This window comes from Amblyraja radiata, chromosome 22 (genome assembly GCF_010909765.2).
Source record: "Amblyraja radiata isolate CabotCenter1 chromosome 22, sAmbRad1.1.pri, whole genome shotgun sequence".
NCBI lineage: Eukaryota > Metazoa > Chordata > Chondrichthyes > Rajiformes > Rajidae > Amblyraja > Amblyraja radiata.
In genome coordinates this window covers 17578965-17598280 of record NC_045977.1, presented here as the reverse complement: position 1 = coordinate 17598280, position 19316 = coordinate 17578965, and the positions used below count along the sequence as shown (strand labels likewise).

Below are 19316 nucleotides of genomic sequence, written 5' to 3'. Positions count from 1 at the left end.
GCCAAGTGTTTGAATCGGGAATATTACTTGGCCTATGACCTAACAGTAGATAGCAATTCTACTGTAATGAACTGATTGTGAAGTATTTTGGCAACTCCCTCGGATGCAGATTTTGTATAAATGAAAGTTGTTGCCTTTCTGGCATTGCATAGCATGGAATGCAATATCCTTAACTATAAAATTTTTACCAATTAGTGGAATCGCCATGTTGATTCAGAAACAATATTGCAAAAGACTGTGTTTTGTAACTAACTCATTTTTAATTGTCTAAATAGAAAATAATATAAGTGATTCCTGTCCAGTTTGTCCACCAACCTACCTGGAAAATCTGTGCCTTTCAAGATATCAGGCAACTTAGGAAAGTGTAGTCATAAAGCACAGAAACAGGCCCTTTGGCCCGACATTCCCAGGCCGACCAAGATGTCCCCATCTACACCAGTCCCATTGTCCATATCCCTTTAAACCTTTTCTATTCATATACCTATGCAAAAGTCTTTTAAATGTTATATTACCTGCGTCAACTACCCTTTCTAGCAGCTCATTCGGTTACCCACCCTCTGTGTGAAAAACTCTCATGTCTCTTATAAAATCTTTCCCTTCTCACTTTAAATCTATGACCTCTAGTTCTGGATTCCCCTACTCTGGATAAAAGTGTGCATTCACTCTAGTCCCCTCATGATCTTGTACACCTCTATATGATCACCCCTCAGCCTCCTCCTCTCCAAGGAATAATCTTAGCCTGCCCAATTGCTCACCATTGCTCAACCCCTCGAGTCATGGCTAAATCCTTGTAAATCTTCTCTGCACTTGTTCCAGCTTAACGACATTCTTCCTATTGCAGGGTGCCAAAAATTGAACATACTCCAAATGTGGCCTCACCAATGTCTTGTACAACTGTAACATAACATCCTAACTTCTATACTCAATATCCTGACTGATGAAGGCCAATGTACGAAAAGCCGCCCTATCTACCTGTGACGTGACATTTAGAGTAATATGTAGCTGTACTCCTAGATCCCTCTGCTATACAACACTCCCCAGGGCCTTGCCATTCACATTGACGATCCTGTCCTGGTTTGACTTACCAAAGTGCAACATCTCGCGTTTGTCTGCATTAAATTCCATTAACCATTCCTCAGCCTACTTACCCAACAAATCAAGATCCTGCTGTAATCTTTGATAACCAACTTCACTATCTATACCACCTACTGTAGTGTTATGTGGAAGCTTACTAATCATGCTTCCTACATTTTCATCCAAATCGTTGATATAAATCACAAACAGTAATGGGCCCAGCACCAGTCCCTGACGAGCACCACCAGTCACAGGCCTCCAGTCAGATAGGCAATCTTCCACCATCACTATCTGCTTCCTTCCATGAAGTCAATTCTCGATCCAGTTGGCAAGCTCTCACTGGATCCCATGTGCTCTAACCTTCCATAGCAGCATACCATGCAGAACCTTGCAGGTCCATATAGACAACATCTACGACTTTGCTCTGGTTAACCTTTTAGATTACTTTATCAAAAAATTCAAACAGATTCAATCAAGACGCTCTCCAATGTACAAAATAATGCTGCTAATTATCCTTAATTAACCCTGCATACATGTCTTTTCCCTCAGTCCTCTGCAATAATTTGCCTACCACAGATGTTAGGCTCAATGGTATATATATCCTAGGCTTTTTCTTACCAAATTTATGCTGGAGAGCAAGTGTTTAGAAGTCTTGCCCATACATATTACAAGTTCCATTTCTGCAATTAGAGCATGATTTAGTCATAATGATACAGAGTGGGAAGAACAAACATTAACTTAAATAAAAGATGCACCTCGACTAGAGTTCTAAGTCCTGTCAAGGCTTTAGAAAAGAGCACGAGAGCTGTTATAAAAATGAGGAAGCTCGGTTATGTGGAGTGAATGGAGAAGGTGTATTTCTTTAGGTTTGAGGATGGTCAAAGCATGAATAGTATTAATAAGCAGAAATTGTTCAATATTAATAAGCACAAGGGACAGATTTAAGGTGTAGGCAAAATAATCACATCCACAACAGCACAGAATGATAAGGATGAATGGATTCCAGCAAAATTAGAAGCAAATTCTTACTGTATCTAACAAATTTTAGTCACCTTTAACTTTGTTACTAGGATCCAAATATAAAACTTAACTGCCTAAAGCAAAGTTTAAAGCAATAAATAACTTTCTAGTAATTACCAGATTAGAAAATAAGTCTATTTAATAAGCATTTGAAGATAACACCCAGTTCATCAATCTACCTTTTCTTTAAAAAAAAAAAGAAGATAATTGTGCATCTTGGAATAAAGAAAATTTCTGGTAAAGGGATTAGTGCTGAATGACTGGAGCCAACAAATTTGATTGCTAATTGTAAAATATAAGATATAACATTCAGTAATAACAGATTAATTATTGTGATGTGGATGGCATTAAATATAATGGAAGGAATAATTTAAGTACATTGATAAACTGAAAATATAGTCGGCATGGATTTTGACACGGGAATTAATTTGACGAAGCTTGAACTTTTTTAAAGTAATGAAAGATGGACATTGTCTTGTAGATGACAAGATATTTGGCTTTGTAAAAGGTTATTGGTGAAACACCTTCCGAATCCATGACTAAAGATCTGATTGTATGGAATCAGATGAATGGATGGGCTGCAAATTGGCTACAACTGGGTGAATCGGAGAAATATTGATTTTAAATGCAAATTCACTTGGAAACAGCAAACAAAATAGATGCCAGCTGCTTAGAGGAATCTAAAACCATTTAAATCTGTTAACTGGTTATTTTTGGATCATAATGTCCCTTCAACACGACCTTCTGCACCTCTTAACGTAGGTGATGCGTGTTTCCACCCACTCCCTCCATATTTTACCAAGAGCTCATAAGACATTCTAAACCAGGAAACTAGATTTCCCACTTGTTCGTGGCGATCTTCGTGTTTTCTAAATAGTTACCATTCACGAGCACTTATGAAATTATTTCCATTGTATAGAATTAATTATTCTTAAATAATTATTTTTATTGGTCCATTAAATATTCGTTTCATAGACATTTAATGACAAACATGGATACAACAAGTCACATTTTCAGTGTTGTGATAAATAGTTCATATAAAAAGCTTTGTGTTGAAGATAGGCTTATTAAAATGCACACTAACATAACTGTAGTTATTGGTGAGCTTTAACAGTAACTTATTTCAGGCACTGTTGTAGCAAAGAACATCAAGAATACAGTAAATTCATCTTTGTTTTGTCAATCTGATTTAATACTCCATTTGAAATCTTTGCCCATATTAAAATATTTACAATGAGGCAGGACAATTTTTTGCTTCCTGTGTACGATTAACTCATGGGTAATAATGGTATTACCGAGACAAAATTAATGCATGGAGAAATTTTGAATAAAAATAGTCATATCATTAAAAAAAGATTTCACCACTTTTTAAATCTTGTTTCTTTTAAATTTTTCAAATTAACATTTAGATACGTACAAATTGCCTGGAAGATATTTTAGTGTATGTTCTTGTATTCAAAGTGACAATTCCATTTATAAAGTTTACTTACAGCACAGAAATTATTTAATTTTAGGGTGCGAGTGTGGATTTATGCCAGTACAAGTCACAAATAATTTAAGAACACGTCAACGTATCTTTGTGTTATTTCATGATAGAGTGATCTTTTAGAAACTATAGTGTTGTGAAATATATTCCAATCAATCTGCGGCCATGAGTCATATTTAATCGGGAACTAAATGGCATTTTGGGAGAAACAAAATTTAAATAGTCACCAGACAATCAAATAGAAATTCATCAGCCAAGAATACTCAGCAGATCAGGCATCATCTGTGGAGGATGACTTCCGTGAATCAAATGGGGAATAGATAGACAAGTATGTTTTTAATCTAACTATTCCCAGTTCAGATGAGATGGCACTGACCCAAAACATTAACTCTTTCTTTGTCTCTAAATGCCTAATTAGAAATTCTGCTTTTGGTTCATCATGCTGCAATTCCATTTAACCATCGGACATGGCAGAAGTCTGATTGTTAGGAGGGATGGTGTCATATCCCAGCTTCTTCAAATCCTTGGTGACAATGTTGAAAGAGACGGTAACAAATCCTTGCGACAGAACCCGTGTAACTAAAATGCAAAGATAAATGGTGGACTTATTAATTCCATCAGCAATTATTATAAACGTTTAAGCTTTAAGAAATAGGTTGCAAAATTATTCCTGTATCTACTCTACTTAAAGGGTTTATGAAAGGTTTACTAATACCATGCAGATGCTAGCATGCAAAGGATTTCTTTGTTATTAGTTTTAGTTTAGTTCAGAGATACAGTGTGGAAGCAGGCCCTGTGGCCCGCCTTGTTCAGGCTCACCACTCATACACTAGTTCTATCCTACACACTAGGGCAATTTTACAGGTTAATTAACCTATAAACCAGCACATCTTTGGAATGTGTAAGGAAACCCACATGGCCACAGGGAGAATGTACAAACTGCGTATGGCTAGCACCTGTCATCAGGATCAACCCCAGATCTCTGGTGCTGTAAGGCAGCATTTCTGCTGCTGCGCCACTGTGCCGCCCTATCATGCTAGCCTCAATAAGGACACTTTGTGGGTTCTTTTGTTAGACAAATTTCTTGCACCTTCCATTACTGCAAAGTAAATTAGAACAACTCAATGTTGCATACAGAATATGAGAGACTTGAAACAAATTTTGTATTCCACTGTTCTCATTGGTGACAGTATTTCTGGTCTTCATGTCATCAAGATATCCAATGGCTACAATTAGTAGAATCTACAGAAAATCCTTAAAATTGCAGCCCAATTTGAAATTAGAAGACCCAAATTAGGTAAATTAAGATTACACCATTAACAAAATAACCATCCAATTACTTGTCCAGAAACCTGCAACTTATATACAAGTCGTGACAGCATGATCAATTCCGTAAACCGGCTTAGTGCAGAACTTTTTTTTTTTACCCTAATTAAGCAGTCCTTACTCAGGAGATACTTGTTGGGACCAAGGAAGCACAATGTGAATTTTCCCTAATGCAGTTTAAAAAAAAAAAATCAGCTTTAACACTGACTTTAAATATGAAAATCAAGTGATGCATCAAAACTACTATGATAATAGTGGATTATATAATTTTAAATTTCTATATCACGTATATAACGTGAACAAATTCAGCTGTCATCTCCTGTCCAACCAACAATATGTGAACTAGAAACTAGACTTTATTTAAGGCACACCTTCTCTTCCTTCGCCTTGTGCAACCACTTTAGGATCTGTGAATTCTGGGCGTCTTCCCATGAGCCAACTAAACCAAAGAAGAAAAGAAAAACAGATTCTTAAAAGTACAGCCTCTTAAAATCTCAAAGGATGTTTTTCTTTGGAGGCACGGCAAAGATATTTCTGTCCTGAGAACAAGAATCTTACTGTAGAGCAAAACCATGTAGACTTAAACATTAGTAGTTTGTGCAAATTCTGATCCCAGCCCTCTGGGGTTAAAACTACTCATTATCTCCAGTAACCCCCGCTGTAAGAACCATTGGCAATAGTTCTAGAAGATAGACACAAAAAGCTGAAGTAACTCAGTGGGTCAGACAGCATCTCTGGAGAAAAGGAATAGGTGACATTTCGAGTTGAGACCTTTCTCCCGACAGAGTCAGGAGAAAGGAAAATTATATATATAGACTGTATAGTGATATTGAACAAATTGAAAGATATGCAAAAAATTAACGATGATAAAAGGAACAGGCCATTGTTAGCTGTGTGCTAGATGAAAACAAGTTACAGACAATGAGACTCACCAGGACGACACTGAAACCAGGACAACGATTAGGGTGGGGGAGGGATGGAGAGAGAGAGAGGGGGGATTCAATGGTTACTTGAAGTTACAGAAATCGCTTTCACCTATTCCTTTTTTCCAGAGATGCTATCTGACCCGCTGAATTATTCCAGCTCTTTGTTTCTATCTTCGTTTTTAAACAAGCATCTGCAGTTTCTTCCTACACAGTAGTTCTAGAAATTGATTTTCATTTCAGCGGCTTAAAGTATTGCTGTTATGGCAGTTCTATATCTCGGTTGTAAATTAAGTACCAAGATGATGCAGTAAAATAATTTGGCAGCATTTAGTGTCAAAGTGCACAAATGGATGATGACTTGGACAAGATGCCAGAGAATGAACCAGCTAAATTAATTATTTCAACTATATTGGATATAGAAGCAAAAAAATATTCAAGCGAGTTTTCTTTCATTTTTTACAGTTCTGCATATTTTGCGATCTGCAACATTTAGATTGATCTCAATTTTCTCAAACTGTTATATCTTAATCTTAATACCTTGTAAATTTTTGCAGTTTGGACGAAGACTCTGGGACAAACATTGGAATGGTTCTCTTGTGCCTAGATAAAAGCAGTTTTCAAAAGTAAATTATTAATGCACCTATAAATATTTCACCTTTTTTAAAACAGTTCATTCAACTTCTCTATCGCAATTAATTGTAGATTTCTTCCAACATTCTTAAAATTAAAGCACATGCTGGATGCAAAATCCACACCACTAAAAAAAAATCAATGAGTTGGACACAATGGTTTGTGGGCTTCAACAATATCTGTTGAAGCCCACAAACCATTGGTGCTGATGGGAGAATGCATCTGTGCTAAAGTGCTGTACTTGAACTACTCTAGTAATTATGATGGTTGCAGGTATTAACATTTCTAAACAACCCCTCACCAAGTAAAATATAGTTAGTACTTTGCAATGAGACAAAGTTATTTGCAGACCATGTATTATCAGTTGTTTAACTACACTGCCATTGGCATCAAAATGTATAGATAAATCATGGATGTGACATTAGACTAAGCACATTTAGATAAAGTTTATAGCATAAGCATTATTAGGAGTTTTATATTAGGAGGAATATTAGAAACACAAAAAGTTGGAGTAACTCAGCAGGTCAGGCAGCATCTCCTGAGAGAAATGGACAGGCAATGTTTTAGGTTGGAACCCTTCTTCATTCTGATGGTCGTAGATGATTTGGGTATATATCTTTTTGGTCTGTTTTTCCTTTTGTAAAGTTACCAAGATTATTTTCTGTTCCTTTTTCCAATGTACTATGACCTTTAAGTGACCAGTAATTTAGCAAGGAAAACAGACACTGACTGATAAGTTACTAATAGAAAAAGACACAAACTGCTGGAGTAACTCAGCAGATCAGGCAGCAACGCTAGAGTACATGGATAGGCGACATTTCGGGTAGAGACCTTTCTGCAGAAGGGTATGAAGAAGGGTCACTACCCGAAACGTCACGTATCCATGTTTTCCAGAGATGCTACCTGACCCTCCAAGTTGCTCCAGCACTTTTTTCTAATTGACATTGCTAAAAAAAAATTAGCAATTTTAATTCTTAATAGACCTGTTCAACTGCTAGGATTTAAATCATTGTTTTGGACGGAGCTGCAGATCTCATCCAAATACTGTCCCTGTAAATTCTGACAACGTGGCCCCAATCCAACTTGATCATTGGCAAGGAATTGGAAAATGATCAGATATCCCGTCAAGAGACACCACTTATCACACACCGAATAAGTCTGGTTTTAATAGAACCACTTCATTCTAGATTTCATTATAGTTTTGAAATGAAGGTAGACAAAGGTTGGGTTTACAAAGCTTTCCAATTTATTTTAGTACCCTATCAAAGCATACTTATATATTTAAAAAAAGTTAATGACTCACCTTCCAGGAGTCATGGGAACATGAACAGCTCCGTAGCCACGGACCACATCATTCCCAAACAGATCAGCTCCGTAAACACTAATTACTATCTGAGGCCCTTTGGAAAACAAACACAGGTATTCAACTGCTACAAAGGTTTCCAATAACATTTGGCATAAATTCAGCTGTTTTTAGGTTTAGAAGAGATACAGTGTGGAAACAGGCTCTTTATCCCACCAAGTCTGCATTGACCACAATCACTCATACACTAGTTCTATCCTACACACACTAGGGACACTACAAACTTGCATGTCTTTGGAGTGTGGGAGGAAACTGGAGAACACAGAGAAAACCCACACGATTACAGGGAGAATGTACAAACTCCATACCGACAGCACCCGTAGTCAGGATCGAAACCGGGTCTCTGGTGCTGTAAGGCAGCAACTCTACCACTACGCCACCGTGCCACCCTTTCCCTTTTACCGGAGACATTACTGTTTCACATAGTGTGAAAGTAAATAACTTAAAATATATGCAGTTTTGTTTAACAGTAGAAGTTTAGAGACATACTTACAACCATATGGGTTGGTGCTCTTGAATGTGATCTCCATGGGGAAATTCCACACAAAGCCTTGATTGCAATCCTTACTTTTAGATGTGATCTGGGATATCCCTTCCTCTAGACCCTACACATTTCAAGATGAAAATCGATAGCTGATAAAATAGCAATTGCCATTAAAAAGAGTTAAGTGCTTTCTATTCCAGCAGATGGTTTTACATTCCACTTGTTTTATTTTAGTTGCTGATGGTTTGTATCTGGCTAATAAGCCACTCATTAAAACCTCTGCTGAGTTTTGGAACCTGACTGCAATGTATTTTTGTAATTCTACACCACAACAACCACCTTAATGTAATATATTAAGTGAATCACAGTTTACAATGACAAGTAGGATGACAGTTGGTCAAATTTTACAACTGGATTGCTAATCGACAATCCTGCAACATAATCTGTGTTTATTACTGTTTCTCTAATGCCTTTGAATATGATAGCAAGAATAAATTGCTATCATATTAAAAAGTTAAGATACTTTCTAATGTATGATGCATTTTTAATTAATTCTTGCAGAATGTTTAATAATCACTAATAAATGTTGCCTATTTCAACCCCTATGGTTCAAGACTTTGGGGTGGAGACACTTTTTGAAATGCATGTGTGGTATTTGATTAAAAAGCATTATCTAATTTGCCTGGTATGTAATTATATTCACACTCATTTCACCCATCCTACAATAGTGAATGAGCTAGAGAACCCCTTTTGCTTGTTAAATTCGCTCTGTACAAGGCAATAGACAATAGACAATATATCCAGACATTAAATTGAAATAAAAATTACAACTGGGGTAGGGGAAGATTTGCTTGCTTAGAAAATTCACCCACATAAACCCTTCTTCATCATTTACTGCTTTTAAATTAAATCTGATTTTCTTTGGACCAGAAATTACATTGCCACAGGTCATCTGGGAACAAAACAAACATTAAATTGTTATTTTAAATGGGAATAACATTCCCCAACTGCAAAAAAACAGGCAGATTCATTATCGCATCTGGTTGCATAGCACTAAAAGTATGGAATATATGGGAAACGTAAGAAGTTTACATAGGCAGTTTAATACAATACAATACAATTTATTTGTCATTTAGAGTTTAGAGATAGAGATGGAAACAGGCCTCATCTATTCACACTAGTTCTATGTTATCCCAATTTTGGATCCATCCCTTACTAGGAGCAATTTACAGAAGCCAATTAACCTACGGCTCTATCTTTATTTCCCTTTAAATATTCATTGCTACAAAGGATTGTTGAAAAAATCAGTCTGAAGAAGGCTCCTGACCCAAAACATCACCAATCCGTGTTCTCCAAAGATGCTGCCTGACCAGCTGAGTTACTGTAGCACTTTGTGTCTTTGCGTGGGAACAATCATACCAGATAAAAGCTAGTTAAATGATGTTAACAATTGTTTGAAGAAAAAATGCATGTGAAGGACAGTGTGTTTCAGAGAACAGTCTGTATAGGATATCCATATATTGTGGATTTAGCTGGATGCAGAAACGACGTGCTTATGCATTTAAACACACAGGCACACACTAAGTTGATCTGCATTCCTGGGTCTTTAATTTCCCACTTAAAGCACTACTATAAACTTCCACATAGCTCACTAATTATTTTCCATGTAACCTTTTTTCCAGCAATGGGAAATTTGCCAATCAGCAGCAGTAAGATTTTTATTTAAATTGCTCTGTTCCCTTGAGTAATTAAACTGCTATATTTAGAAAGGTGTAGAAATCATTCCAATAAGGAAAAAAACACAAAACAGTTGCGAGTAGATCGAATCAGAGTTGGCTGGCTGGCTGTCTGCCTGGGCTTATTGACCTTGATCCCCATCCATCCGGACTAATCTTTTTCAGATGCTGAGGACTGTACAAGCCATACCTCTGCCCCCAGTGAGTGCCCCATGAGTATTAGCGGGCTTCAAGCAGCATGTGGGTTTCAACTGTTCAACGACTGAACTCCTACCACAACAAACCTCCAGCATCAAAGATATTTGTGATGCAGACATTAAAAAGTTATCAAAAATATGCAATAAAAGAGACTTTAAACTACTAAAAAGTAAAGTAAACAATCTTTCGACTTTAGAGATACAGCGTGGAAACAGGCCCTTCAGCCCACCTAGCCCGCGTCGACCAGCAATCACCACGTACACTAGCACTGTCCTAGATACCAGGGACAATTTACACTTTTTACCGAAGCCAATTATCCTACAGACCTGTATGTCTTTGGAGTGTGGGAGGAAACCAGAGCACTTGAAGATATACCCATGCGGTAACATGGAGAACGTACAAACTCTGTACAGACAGCACCCGTAGTCAGGATCAAACCTGGGAATCTGGCACTGTAAGGAAGCAACTCTACCAAGGCACATATCTTCCTCTACTGGGTCAGTAACTCCATTCAATGGGTCACCATGTTCGGGAGCTGGATGAGAAGTGCATCAAGCCACTCTCATCAATTGACGAGTCCCACAGTGGAGGGCACAGGTTAGAATCACAGGCATTTGACCTCAGGTTTGCCTTGCGTTTGGCCGAGCAGATGCAGAAATCCAAGTGAAGCCGAGTCACAATAGGCCAACATCAGACATGTGCATTTTTTAATTAAATGTGCATTAACGAGATGTGTGGGGAAAGATCTTTTTACACAGAGAGTGGCATGATCCTAGAACGTGCTGTTGGAGGCAAAGATCTTATAGCAGAGCTGCTATAAGATCTTTGGTTGGAGGTGGTGGATGAGACAGATATGATAGTGGCCGAGGCAAATGTGATAGTGGCATTTAAGAGAATTTTGCACAGGCACATGGATGTGCAGGGAATTGTGGGATATGGATTATGTACAGGAGATTAGCATTGGCCTTGGCATCATGTTCGGCACAGACATCGTGGGCTGAAAGGCCTGTTCTTGAGCTGTATTGGTCTGTGTTCTAATTTCTCACAAACTCATTTATAAGTTACAAGTTAATATTTGGTACACAAAAAAGCTGGAGAAACTCAGCGGGTGCAGCAGCATCTATGGAGCGAAGGAAATAGGCAACGTTTCGGGCCGAAACCCTTCGTCAGACTAGCATCTGCAGTTCCTTCTTGAACAGTTAATATTTGGTATAAGGAAGACATTTTCTGTGGTGAAACCTAAATGGCCTCTCCACATAGCACTAAGAATCTGAGAACTTGTATGTTGTATTATCAAGTAAACTATGTTTTAAGATTTGCATTCTGATCTTAAATGTATTGCAGATTCCAGTCTGGACTGCTGTTGGGACCTTATCATTGGGAAGAATAATACCCCTTTGATCAAATAGTCTCTTCTGCGAAGGATATACTTAGGACGCCGTGCAAGGACTGGCAAAGCTTCCAATGTTACTTTGCCAGATTCACAGGTATGCACATGAAATACATTAAGATGAGATATTTGAAGGCTGCAAAAAGTTATGGGATAGTAGTCTAGCAAAAATGACAATTTTCCAAATTAAAAAATTGAAAAAAAATTCCTTACAATTCCAACAAATGAAAAATTGAATGACAAGACCACCATTTAATAATTAATACTTTATACTTCTTACTTTACAATTATTCCACTGTTATGGGTCACTGTGCAATGTCTGGCAAAGCTTCCTATATTACTTTGCCAAATCCACACCACCTTTGCACAAGAAGGGACATAAAGATGAGATATTTATAACAAAAAAAAAAAATTTGCAATCAATGAAAAAAAAAAAATTTCTTAGAATTCCAACAAATGAAAAAATGAATTAGATGAACACTCTGCCACCATTTAATAATAATACTTTATACTTGCTTTACAATTATTGCGTTGATAAATTCAGTTAAAATTAAAGCACACTATATAAGACGCAACACCATGTTATAGATCTATGAACCATTACAGTTTAACTTATTAAATGTGACTAATATTTGATATTAGTGGCAGTATTACAAAGCAATTTAGCAATCTAACGAGGCAGATGCAAGGAACTGCAGATGCTGTAATCTTGTGTAGAACACAAAGTGCTGGAGTAACTCAGCAGGTCAAGCAGTATCAGTGGGAGGACATGGATTGAACAAGTTTTGGGTCAGGACCCTTCTTCAGCCTCTTCCCCAAGTGTGCAGGAAGTGGATGCGAAAGTGGGATAACATAAAACTAATGTGAATGGGTGATCGATGGTCAACGTGGACTTGGTGGGCCGAAGGGTATGTTTCCATGATGTGTCGTTTAATAATAATCAATTATTGCATTATAGCAGAACTACCTGTGTAACCATATTCTGTCATGATACTGAAGCTTGAGGAGTTTCCAGGTCATTGTACAAGGTGTGCCTTGGTACAAAATAAACACCAACCTCTGCAGATAAAAGTTTCAATTCTATCTATTAGTTAAAGTTTCATGCCAGGGTGACATGATTAAATCACAATCAAAATCCATGCCCAGGTGTGAAAGAGTACCGTATGAATGTGCAGTAGGTTCCTGGTAAAATTTCCATTACATAAACTTTTAGATTTTGAGAACAGCATGAGAACAGACCCTTTGGCCCACCGAGTCCGCGGTGACCATTGATCACCCGTTCACACTAGTTCTATGTTATCCCACTTTCCCATCCACTCTCCATACACTAGGGGCAATTTACAGAAGTCAATGAACCTACAAACACGCACGTCATTGGGATGTGGGAGGAAAGTGGAACACCTGGAGGAAACCCATGCGGTCACAAGGAGAATTTGCAAACTCCACACAGACAGCACCATAGGTCAGGATTGAACGTCGCTCTACCAGCTGTGCCACCGTACTGCAGATTCGAATTAAGGTGTACGTGAAGGTTATAATACAAATCGGCCTTGATTTTAGCAGGCATATGGATTCAAATTAAAAACTCTGCCTTCTTTATGCCATCTATTAGACATTTAAACTTTAGGGATGAAACTTTAGCACAGAAATAGGCCCTTCGGCCCATCGAGTCCACGCCGACCAACACTATCCTACACACTAAGGGCAATTTTACAACCTACAAACTTGCACGTCGTTGGGATGTGGGAGGAAACTGAAGCACCTAGAGAAAACTCATGCGGTCACAGGGAGAATGTAAAACTCCGTACAGACAGCGCTCGTAGTCAAGGTCAAACCTGGTCTCTGACGCTGTAAGACAACAACTCTACCGCTGCGCCCGTGCCGCCTTCTCAGATATTTACATCTTTGGACTGGTATAACACACATTCTGACATGATAGTATCTTAGAGGAGTTTAAGCATTTAGTCAAGCAATTTTGGAAAGCTGATAACTAGAAAAAAATAATTTTTAAATGAATTAATCTAAATGAATAAACCTGTTAACAAGAAACGCAGCTCAGGCACAATCCCATTAATTCATTAATATGGTTAATGGTTTCAAAGAATACAAGTAAAAATCAATTATCTATGAAATTGAATTTCAATAAGCAGCCAGCTCAACCCTAATTTTCTGGACTCAAGATTAATTCAAAGATTGATTCAATAACTCCTTTTCAAATTGAGAGCATGATTGAATTGGTACACTGAATTTTAAACTATTTTCTTTTGCTTTTAACCAAATGATTAATAGTTGTAGAAAAATCAGATAATTTCCTTATAGTTTATATTAGTGTTAATGATGCATCTAATAAACCTCACTGAACCACAGAGTGAGAAATAAAGGCAATAACTGCTCACTATAACTGTTCCATCCACATTACCCATGTGTATTAAGCCCCTCATCAGAGGTGAATAAAAAAAAAAGAGAATATAAATTTAAGGGTAAAGAATGAGAAATTTAGAGGAGATCGGAGGAGGAGCTTTTACACCCAGAGAGTGATGAGCAGCTGGAATGCTCTGCCAGAGTTAGACACACAGACACAGACATAAAGTGCTGGAGTAACTCTGCGGGTCAAACAGCATCTCTAGAGGACATGGATAAGTGACGTTTCGAGTTTAATGAAGGATCCCGATTCGAAATGTCGTCTGTCCTGCAGAGACACTGTCTGACCCGCTGAGTTACTCCAGCACTTTTTGTGCTCTTTCGGCAGAGAGAGCGAGATGTGGGAGCAGAGTCACTGACAAGAACAAGAAGCATCTCGATGAGCCCTGAAATCGTCTCGGCCACATGCCAAGTATTAGAGAAAATGAGATTAATATGGATAGGAGCCCCCTGCTCAGCCTGGGCATGGTGGGCCAAATGGCCTGTTTCCATGCTGTATGACTCCATTTGTGATGCTCCATAATGTCAAGTGCCGTACAGCCCCAGAGACCTGGGTTCGATCCTGACTATGGGTGCTGTCTGTATGGAGTTTGTACATTCTCCCTGTGACCGCATGGGTTTTCTCTGGCTGCTCCGGCTTCCTCCCATATTCCAAAGATGTGTAGGTTGGTAGGTTAATTGGCTTCTGTAAATTGTCCCTAGTGGTCGTGGTTGGTGTGGACTAGGTGGGCCAAAGGACCTGTTTGCACGCTGTAATTCTAAGCTAAACTAAAACAGATAACAAAGTATTCCTTTGCATGGGTGCTGTCTATACGAAACTTGTACATTCTTCCTGTGACCTGCGTGGGTTTTCTCCGGGTGATCCCATATCCTCCCATGCTCCAAAAACATACAGGTTTGTAGGTTAATTGGCTTCGGTAAAATTATAAATTGTCCCTAGTGTGTGTAGGATAGTGCTAGTGTGCGGGGATCACTGGTCGGCGCGATGCTGTATCTCTAAACTAAACTAAAATATGCTTGTAACCTCTTCCCAAATTTTCTGTGCCAAGTAAACAGGCTTTCACTTCCAGCTATGTTATGAATAAACCTCTTATGAATTTACAATACAATTTGTCAAAAAATTAACAAAAGAGAAATTAGCACACTGAATAGCAACTCAAAATACTTTCTTCAGGTTCACTACAAAGTATCAAACCTATTAAGCTATTGGTGCTTTTCACGTTTGAAAATTTCACATGCTCACTTGATTCTTCATTAGGAAGGGCGTCAAAGGTTACATGGAGAAGGCAGGAAAATGGAATTGAGAGAGAAAAATGGATCAGACTCAATGGCTGAATGGCCTAATTCACCTCCTATGTCTTCATTTTTTTTTAAATAGCTACTAGATTGCAAGAATAATGTTGCAGGACAACTGGAAATCAACAACGGCTGTTTCAAGAGGCTAGGTTATAAGTTATGTTACTTTGGTCAAACACTCAAATGTGGATAATCAAAGCAATTGAGCCTGCAATTAATAATAGTCATTGAATCATACAGCATGGAAACGAGCCTTTGGCTCAACTTGCCCATGCCGATCAAGATGCCCCAGCTACACTTATCCCACTTGCTGCATGTGGCACATATCCCTCTAAACCTTTCCTATTCATGTACCTGTCCAAATATATTTTAAATGTTGCTATAGTACCTGCCTCAACTACCTCCTCTGACAGCTCGTTCCATATACCCATCAACATGTGTGGAAAAAGTTGTCCGCCGGGTTCCTATTAAATCTTTCTCCTCTCATCTTACGTACAGTGCCCACCATAATGTTTAGGACAAAGACCCATCATTTATTTATTTGCCTCTGTACTCCACTATTTGAGATTTGTAATAGAAAAAATCACATGTGGTTAAAGTGCACATTGTCAGATTTAATTAAAGGGGATTTTTATACATTTTGGTTTCACCATGTAGAAAATAGTGCCCCCATTTCAGGGCACCATAATGATTGGGACACATGGCATCACAAGTGTTTGTAATTGCTCAGGTGTATTTAAATGCCTCCTTGATGCAGGTATAAGAGAGCTATCAGTACCTAGTCTTTCCTCCAGTCTTTCCATCACCTTTGGAAACTTTTATTGCTGTTTATCAACATAAGGACTAAAGTTATGTCAATGAAAGTTAGAGAAGCCATTAAGAGACATCAGCCAACCCTTAGGCTTACGCAAATCAACTGTTTGGAACAACATTAAGAAGAAAGAGCACTGGTGAGCTTACTAATCACAAAGGGATTGGCAGGCCAAGGAAGACCTCCACAGCTGATGACAGAAGAATTCTCTCTATAATAAAGTAAAAACCCAAACACCTGTCCGACAGATCAGAGACAGTCGTCAGTAGTCAGATGTGGATTTGTCAATGACTACTGTCTGCAGAAGACATCATTCTACAGCAAGACAATGACCCCAAACATACTGCTAAAGCAACAAAGGAGTTTTTCCAAAGCTAATAAATGGTAAATTCTAGAGTGGCCAAGTCAATCACCTGATCTGAACCCAAATGAACATGCCTTTTATATGCTGAAGAGATAACTGAAGGGGACTAGTCTCCAAAACAAGCATAAGCTAAAGATGGCTGTAATACAGGCCTGGCAGAGCATCACCAGAGAGGACACGCAGCAACTGGTGATGTCCATGAATCGCAGACTTCAAGCAGTCATTGCATGCAATGGATATGCAACAAAATACTAAATGTGACTACTTTCATTTACATGACATTGCTGTGTCACAAACATTATGGTGCCCTGAAATGGGGAGGGGGAGGGGGAGTCTATGTATAAACACAGCTGTAATTTCTACATGGTGAAACCTAAATGTATAAAAATGGCCTTTATTAAAATCTGACAATGTGCACTTTAACCACATGTCAAGTCAAGTCAATTTTATTTCTATAGCACATTTAAAAACAACTCTGTTGACCAAAGTGCTTGTGATTTTTTCTATTACAAATGTGATTTGATTTTTTTTCTATTACACATGTGATTTTTTCTATTACAAATCTCAAATTGTGGGGTACAGAGGCAAATAAATAAATGATGGGTCTTTATCCCAAACATTATGGAGGGCACTGTATATGTCACCTGGTTCTTGATTACCCTACTCTGGGTAAAAGTCTGTGTATCTATCCCATCTATCCCCTCATCGTCTTATACATTTTATAAAAACTGCCATCACCCTCCTGTGCTCCAAGGATTAAGTCCTAGCTTGCCAACCTCTCCCGACAGCTCAGGCCCTCAGTAGGAAGTTTGTCATTTAATTATTTTGAACAAACAAGATTGAATACTCACAGTTGTTGGAGCCCAGTCATGTCCATAGACATAAGAATATTTGCAATACAGTTCATCAAATTCAGGAAACTAGAAATAGAGGATATGCAAATTTAAACAACAATAAATTGCCATTGGAAAATTATCCGACTAATATAATCTAAGGAATTGATATTTAACAACTGATGCAAGTTTAGTGTAGACTTAGATGCATACACATTATTCTGAACATTCTGAACATTCTGTCAGCATCATCTATACCCTGGTGTATGGCAAATTTGCTCATCTACTTCCAACTCATCGAGATTCCAGCACTCTCCTGCACTCCTTTCCGACCTAGGTTTAGGTTGGTTTACGCAGAGAGTGGAAGGTGCTTAAAATGCACTGCCATGGGTGGTGGTGGAAACCGACATGATAGTGACGTATAAGAGGCATTTAAACATACACATAAGAGGCACATGCGCTTGCTGGAAATGGAGATGCAATTAATTTAACTTGGCATCATGGTTAGTACAGGGGGGGCACAGTGGCACAGCAGTAGAGTTGACAGAGACCTGGGTTCGATCCCAACTGCGGGTGCTGGCTGTACAGAGTTTGTACGTTCTCCGTATGAACTGTCTGGGGTTTCTCCAGGTGCTCCAGATTCCTCCCACATTCCAAAGACGTGCAGGTTTGTAGGTTAATTATCTTCTATATAATTGTCCCTAGTGTGTAGGAAAGAACTAGTGTATGGGTGTTTGCTGGTCGGTGCGGGCTCGGTGGACTCAAATGCCTGTTTCCACGCTGTGTCCCTAAACTAGACATTGTGGGCTGAAGTGTCTGTTCCTGTTCTACTCATCTCTGAATACAGAAGCAAAATATACAGAATCAGTCTATATTAAAAGGAAACGTAATGATAATTTGAAAAGGAATGATAACAAATTTGAAAAGTTGGGCAACTAGGTGGAAGATTGGGTGGAGTAGTCTGTGTAAAGATTTATGTAAAGATTTTGCATCATTTCAGCATCTTCGTGATCTTCCGACATCCCATAAATAATTAGGTCTTTCATTGCACACATAATTGAAGCTAAATAGTAATATTATTCCTAGGATAATTAAAAATAATTCTAACCTGGAGATTTCCCACTCTCCCTGCAGCATGTGAGGCATTTAGAATTTTCTAAATGTAAAAGGTCTCTCCGTGGAGAGTTTAGATCTTAAAAGGTTACAATTAGTGACAAAAAGTAACACCAGCCTTTGAAGCAGAATGTATCCAGAGAAAAGGATACAAACTACTGCGAGATACAAAGAGTTGCAACTCCTGCAGCAGTTACCACGGGGATGGTCAGGCCCGGGCCGCGGGGCATTCTGGGGGTTGTAGTCCACGTACTCGGCCCGCTGCTCATTTCCAGCGCATCGTCAGAGACAGCGAACTACAACTCCCAGCGGCCTTGCGCGCCGTACACAGATCTGGTTTGCTCTAAATTTTTACATCTATTCGCTGAAATGACACAAATATCATACGCACATCTGCACTCTCGATCTGTCCGTTGACCATCAGCAGGAACACAGAGGGTTTTACGCCCAGCATAACCGTGGATCTGGTGCCTGCAACGCGCCTCCCGCTGCCGGCGTCGCGTCTCCAGGCCAACGCCCCCTTCCCTCGCCACTGCGCATGCGCATCATGTGAACGCCAGCCCTGGGTCTGATACCACATCTACACTGACCACCTAATAAAGAAAAGCAGATTGCTATTAGTATAGACACAGCATTGACTGTGCCTACTAGTGTAGACACACTAAATGGCAAACAGCTAACAATGGCCTCTTTCCTTTATCACTCACTTTTTTGCATATCTTTCATTCATTTGTTCTATCTCTACATCTCTACATGACGACAGATGGCACAATAGGCTAAGTGTTCGGCTGGCAACCGGAAGGTAGCTGGTTCGAATCCCGCTTGGAGTGCATACTGTCGTTGTG

The 19316-nt window shown here is 38.8% G+C and overlaps 1 protein-coding gene across 2 annotated transcripts; it reads right to left on the bottom strand.

Annotated features, from left to right (window-relative positions):
* Window positions 1–2014: 2014 nt before the first annotated feature.
* b9d1 (B9 domain containing 1) lies at window positions 2015–18995 on the bottom strand. 2 transcript variants are annotated; one of them, XM_033040492.1, is made up of 7 exons: window positions 18863–18995; window positions 17377–17445; window positions 8319–8430; window positions 7766–7862; window positions 6370–6432; window positions 5278–5345; window positions 2015–4159 (listed from the first exon to the last, which is right to left on the bottom strand). In XM_033040492.1, the coding sequence occupies exons 1-7, from the start codon at window positions 18923–18925 to the stop codon at window positions 4035–4037; spliced, it is 597 nt and encodes a 198-aa protein (XP_032896383.1). In that variant the 5' UTR covers window positions 18926–18995; the 3' UTR covers window positions 2015–4034. The 2 variants fall into 2 exon arrangements, with proteins under 2 accessions (XP_032896383.1, XP_032896384.1); XM_033040493.1 differs by lacking the exon at window positions 6370–6432.
* Between the last annotated feature and the right edge of the window lie 321 nt (window positions 18996–19316).

Coding starts and splice junctions, on each gene's coding strand:
- b9d1 (XM_033040492.1), bottom strand. CDS start 18,925: ATGCTGGGCGTAAAACCCTCTGTGTTCCTGCTGATGGTCAACGGACAG. Junction 17,446..18,862: donor GACAGATCGAGAGTGCAGAT/GTGCGTATGATA, acceptor CTCTATTTCTAG/TTTCCTGAATTTGATGAACT. Junction 6,433..7,765: donor GTTCCCATGACTCCTGGAAG/GTGAGTCATTAA, acceptor GCTTTTATCTAG/GCACAAGAGAACCATTCCAA.